The 6,128-nt window shown below is 35.5% G+C and overlaps 1 protein-coding gene across 1 annotated transcript; it reads right to left on the bottom strand.

Moving 5' to 3' along the window:
- Window positions 1-333: 333 nt before the first annotated feature.
- Window positions 334-3,625, bottom strand: LOC131357747 (C-C chemokine receptor type 5-like). Its single transcript, XM_058397017.1, has 2 exons — window positions 3,486-3,625; window positions 334-1,379 (listed from the first exon to the last, which is right to left on the bottom strand). Exons 1-2 carry the CDS (start codon window positions 3,511-3,513, stop codon window positions 334-336), a joined length of 1,074 nt encoding a protein of 357 aa, XP_058253000.1. The 5' UTR covers window positions 3,514-3,625.
- Between the last annotated feature and the right edge of the window lie 2,503 nt (window positions 3,626-6,128).

The following is a 6,128-nucleotide window of genomic DNA, read 5'->3' as shown; positions in this document are numbered from 1 at the left end:
AGGGTGAGGTTTATGATATAGTCCATGCTGCAAGGTATTCCCTTGCAGTACTGAAAAGAACCAGACAGTTTAATGCTTATCAATTCCTTTATCTTGTATGAAAACAGAATAAAGCCTCCATATACATGTCACTGTGTAAGTAGTCTGACAAAGACATGACAAAAGGTTTTAAGACTTAAGAATACTTAGTATATTAATAATGTAGCATATTCTATGCAAAAATATGAACACAACCAAACAAATAACAAATACTCAAAAACTGAAATTGTTATGTTTTTTTTAACTTCAGTTTAAGTTTCGTCTCCTTAAACCACATACTGTACTTTTGCCCGCTTATGGCTGAACAGTCTCTGTGCTGGAAATAACTGAGGAGTGTGAGTACAAAGAGCCTTCCATCTCTGTCAACTCACTTTCGATTGGTGTGTTCCAGCCAAAGCAACAAGGAAACCACTCTTTCAGAATCTTTAGAAATAAATTCCTGAATCTCTGCCCCACAAAGGCATAGATGATGGGGTTGATGCAGCAGTGAGTGAACGCTATGGTTTCCACCCACTGCATAGCCATGTTCAGGTCCTGATTCCACTGACAGGTGTTCATATAACCCAGTTGATGCAGGAACCTTAGGAAGATGACGATGTTGTAAGGTGTCCAGAAAATGAAGAAAATGCTGATCAAGACCAGCATGAGCCTGACCTTGTGTTTCTTCTGAGACTTCATGGACATTAATATGGGGATGATACGTGAGTAGCAGAACACCATCACTGAGAGAGGAATGATCAGGCTGAGGAGGTTTAGTTCGATGTAAATGAATGACCTCCATGCAGTTCCTTCTGGATATTCCAAACTGCATGTCCATCCATCTGACTTCACTTGTGAGAAAATGATGGTTGGCAAAGAGGCTCCCAGACTAAGCGCCCACATAAACGAAATCAGTGTTATGCTAGCTCTGACAGACCGGTGCTTGGAGAAGAGAGAGGTATAGGTGTGGACAATGACAGCATAGCGGTCTATGGTCATGACTATCATGAAGAAGATACTTCCATAGAATCCCAGCATGTAGAGAGCTGTCACTGCATGGCACATGAAGCTCCCAAAGATCCACCGTTTGTTGGCGGCATAGTGAGCCCAGAAAGGCAATGAGAGAAGGAAGAGGAGGTCTGAAAGGGCCAGGTTGAAGAGGCACACATCTGACATAATTTTGTGGTACTTGACCAGAACACACAACACCAGGCCATTGCCGATGAATCCCACAATGAAGACAATGCTGTAGAGTGTAGGGAGGAAGACTTGGCTGAAAGTACGTATGCTGTTATTGTCACAGGCAGTTACGTTGAATAAGCCATAATAGTCAAGGTAGATATAATCAGAGTAGTCCAGAGCTGTTTATGAAAAAACAATGGTGAAATTTACAGTAAATGAATAACATGTTTTGTTGCTAGTTTAGATTCTTTATTATCTATTGATCTATTGATCAGTTTTACAATTACACTCTTGTCATAAATGTTATAGATTAAGTTAATTGATACTAATTACTTGAAACACCATTTTCAAAGGTGTGGTTTGGACACATAGTAAGTGACAATCCCAAGGTTAAAGGCTGTTTCACCAGAGTGATCCAGGCAGGGGTCACCCCTCTTGATCTAGAGCCACCTCAAGGCTTGTTTCTGCAGCTTTGATGATGTATAGGTGGCTTTTCTTTCTTGCAATCCACTAATGCGAAAGAGACTGAGAGACCCCTGCAGCCCACATTGATAGGTTCACCTAGGACCGCCACCCATGCCTACAGTCCTCTACCATTTTAATACTTTATATTTTATTTTATATTTATACTAAACTAATGATTTCATCATGAAGGAGTACATACACAAGTACAAGCACATCAGTAAATAAAGAAGTGAACACATTCACAGTCCCAGAGTCATATACTATATAAACTAGTATTAAAATATTTAATTACTTTAATCTACATATTAATACCTTTTTTTAACGCAACATGTGTGTATAATACAAAGGTCTGAAATCTGGTCTATACACAACTTTAAGCTAAAAGAACTACGCTTATTAGAATATGACTCGGCTGAAGGCCATTACGTTGTTGTTATTGCAGCTCTTGTGCATGTCATCATCTGGGTCATAGTAGGAGAAATCTTCAACTGTTTCAGAAGAACACAGCCTTTTACATGCATCACTTAAAATAATTTAATTAATAATAACATTTTAAATAATGTTTATTTAAATTATTAATGAACATATTGTAGTCCTCAACTGTTTATGGGGGAAAAACGTAATATGAATCTGACAGTTTTATCATTTTATGCAATTTTATAGCACCATCTATTGAAAGTTTGTAAGAATGTATTGTAGTAACTAATTATAGTCCACAGAAAAATTTAGAAAAAATCACTTGTTTTCATTATAATAAACCAATGCACATAGTAATCCTTAGTACCTCAGGAAAGAATGAGTAATATCATATTTTTTGCAGTATAAAGTATGTGTTAGGAAATCTACTGTAGAATAACAAAATATATTTATATCTTTTTATAGTTTTGCTTTGCAGCAGTTCAGAACTAAACCCAATATCTGTATGTTGTTACAGTTTTTACTTCTGGTTTAAAACCCAAGCTGATAACAGTATAACAAAAATCATGTCAATATACAACTCTGAATTAGGCCTTAAAAACTACTCTCATTAGTTTATGCTCAGTGGATTGATTATGTTGTCTATGTTGAATTATTAATGGTGTCAAGATACTGCATTTTCGCACATTCCATCAAACCCCAGGGCATTCACATTCATCGTCCATCATCACAAACACAGATGGACACGATGTGTCTCATGATTTTATATATATAAAAAAAAGGTTTTGGAGCCATTACGTGCAGTAAGGCATTTCATCTCTATGTCCCACAACATTCCTCTGCCACTCATGGTACATTTGTGTTGTGGAAATTAATACATGGTCATGGTCACAGCTGTGGCACACTTCCAGTTCAACCAAACTCGGACCATCTCCCAGAGGAAATTGCAGGTTTGGTACCTTGGTTTGCATGACAGCTTTCATATTGCCAATTTTTCATGCTCTGTTTTGGATTAAACTCAGTATGAAAGCATCCATGTATAACCTGAAGATTGGGTTTGACTGTAAATATTAAACAATATCATGAATTAAAATGAGTTAACACCGAATTTTTTTTAATGTTTTACCTTAATCTTTTATCTATTACCATTATTTATGACTGTTCACATATGCCTCACAGTCTGTATAATACACATGCATTATTATTACCTGATTCATTATGAAGTCATTAGTTAAGCATTTAAGCATTCCTTTTTCCATTCTGTATGTTTACTGTTTATCTTGTCAAGGACCATTTAGACACACTTCACTAAATATTATAATAGTAATGGCATTAATTGCTATATAATAATCTAGCAGTCACTATATCTAGCAATACTGCATAATGGAAGAAAATGTACCTACTTGTCATGTTGGGGGAATTCGTTGCCATGGTTCATTAGTCCAAGAATGATTGCGGAGGAAGGTTTTGAATACTGCCACATAACAAGAGGCTGAGCTAGGGTTTGTCTGAGGTGGGGCTTTATTTTTCTCCTTGCCTATAAAGCAAACTTTAACACACAAACAAACTGTTATGTAATTTCAGTTACTTTTTTAAAAGTGGCCTTAAATATTATTTAATATATTAATGCCATGAGGTCTACTATGTGGCCACTAAACTGTCACACTGTGACTGTTTTTTAGCCAGAGAAACCCAAGCACAGAGATTCTTAATAACATCAGTCATCTCTGTTTTGAAATGATACATAAAGACACACACTGTAAGGTATTTTAAGATTGTTAAACTTGGAAAAGAAGGTTCACCTGCTGCCTTAATAAACCTGAGTAAACTAGTCAAGACAATGAATTACTTGACAGTTTCATTTTAGATGCAATCAGCTCTTTTCATGACAACTGAAGTTAAAGAGAAGAATTTAGTTCACATAACTCAATGAGGGTAGCATGTTTTACAGTCTTATCTTCAGCAGGAACTTCAGACAATGACAGAGCTTCTGGCTCTGGCTGTCTGTGTGCTGTCTTTATTGGAAGACAACAAGAGCAAATGAGCAAGCTAAAGAAAATGCAGGCTGTTTACTTGATCAGATATTGTGAATGCCAGTTTGATGCAGAGATGTGATACTGGAAAGATGGACTGAAAATCATCAGGGAAATCAAAGAATAAACCCCCTTGCCACAACATGCCTAAAGAAGTGAGCATTCTAACCAGATACTAACAGACTTGAAAATAAAAGCTTACCTGCATTTACCTGCATCAATACACTGAGATTTGCACAGAACTCATAAACACGCAGTTTTTGCACATAACAGTTTTTGCACATCAAATTGGTCTGTAACCTTGAACACTTGTCTTGCACATTACTTGTTTTTCATCTAATTCTCCATATTTATTCCTAAATCTCTGTATTTAGTTATTTCTGATAAATTTTCTTATATTGTTATATTCTGCTATATTTTGTAATATTTTATATTTTGTTATTTGATATATTTCTGTTATATTCTATATTTTGTTATTTGATATATATTTTTGTTATATTTTTGTACCCTAATTTGGGTATTTTAGTATTTTTGTTAAATTCCTTCCTATTTTATCTATTACCTGTGTTTGTGGATACTGCTGGAAACTGTGAATTTCCCTTTGGGATGAATAAAGTATCTATCTATAAAGTATCTATCATTGGATCTACATGACTGAATTGAATCATTTTTAATGTGGTTAGTTTTCAAACATTTAAAATGGTCTTGTATTTAGAAGCCATGAATAAAATTACATTAACATTAAGCTCACAACTAAACTATTTTGCAAGACATGTTACTGCTCTAAATGTTACTAAATTTAAATGCTGTAGTTTTAGTTCCGCTTCAATGCCAAAATCTTTGTGAGATTTCACAATATATAATTGTTGTTGTTGTTCTCGTCCTTCGGCTGTTCCCTGGTTGTCGTTGACACAGCAGATCATCCAATCTGCATATTTTGATTTTGTCACAGGTTTTATGTCAGATGCCCTTCCTAATGCAACCCTCCTATTTTATCCGTGCTTGGGACCCGTACTGTGAGCTTAACCCTCAGTGGCTGGGTTGGTTCCCTGCATGGGAATAGAACCCTGGCTGTGGTAGTGAGAACGCAGGATCCTGTATGAAAAATATGTAATATTTGTAGCCAATTATATACATTTCCTCTAAGTGTCAGGGACAAAATCATGGTCTGCTAAAAATGATGTGGTATGCATTCATCCAGATGGTGGTGGGACAAATTCTCCAATCACACACACATACAGACACATACAGTATATATACAGTATATACGCACACACACACACACACACATGAATTCTCCATTTTGGGTGGATCTAAATCACATAATATACACACTACACTATTACTGTAGCATTAAACAGAGATTGCCTTTCATGGCAGAAGAAACAAATTGACAAATGCTCACCAAATCTATACTTAACTTTAATACTCTTTTTTATGAAGACAAAAATGATGCAAAACCATTTACCATTTACTATTTAAGCAAAACAGAATTTTTGGCTTGTTTGTGTTATTTAAATCACATGTTGATTGTTAGATGATCTTCATTATATAATACACTGACATGTAGAACATCTTCACACAATCTACCATAGGATTCAGACTGAATTATATTGGGATGATTTCACACAGTGTGAATACCAAAAACCCAAACTGAAATAGCACTGTCTGATCCCTGCTTGCTTGTTTAATATTATTCCAAAATTAGCACATTAAGGTAGAGAAGTGTTGAACTTGAATGCCAACAGGTAAAATACCGGCAGGTTTCTGCAGTCAGACCTGTAAAGCAAGACATTTTGGTGTTTGTTACTGCACTTGAAGTAGCTTAACCCCTTGTGTGTTGTTCAGGTCAAACTGACCCCTTTTATATTTTTACTAACGGTGTTTTAGCTAATCTTTTGTTTCTCATAGTTATTCAGTTTAATTCAATTTGTATAACGGTTTTAACAATGGACATTGTCTCAAAGCAGCTTTACAGAAGTATAGAAACATAGAAAATAGTATAAAGTTTGA

The sequence above is a fragment of the Hemibagrus wyckioides genome, linkage group LG01, assembly GCF_019097595.1.
Source record: "Hemibagrus wyckioides isolate EC202008001 linkage group LG01, SWU_Hwy_1.0, whole genome shotgun sequence".
In the NCBI taxonomy this organism is placed as follows: domain Eukaryota; kingdom Metazoa; phylum Chordata; class Actinopteri; order Siluriformes; family Bagridae; genus Hemibagrus; species Hemibagrus wyckioides.
This window is presented reverse-complemented; position numbering and strand designations above follow the sequence as displayed.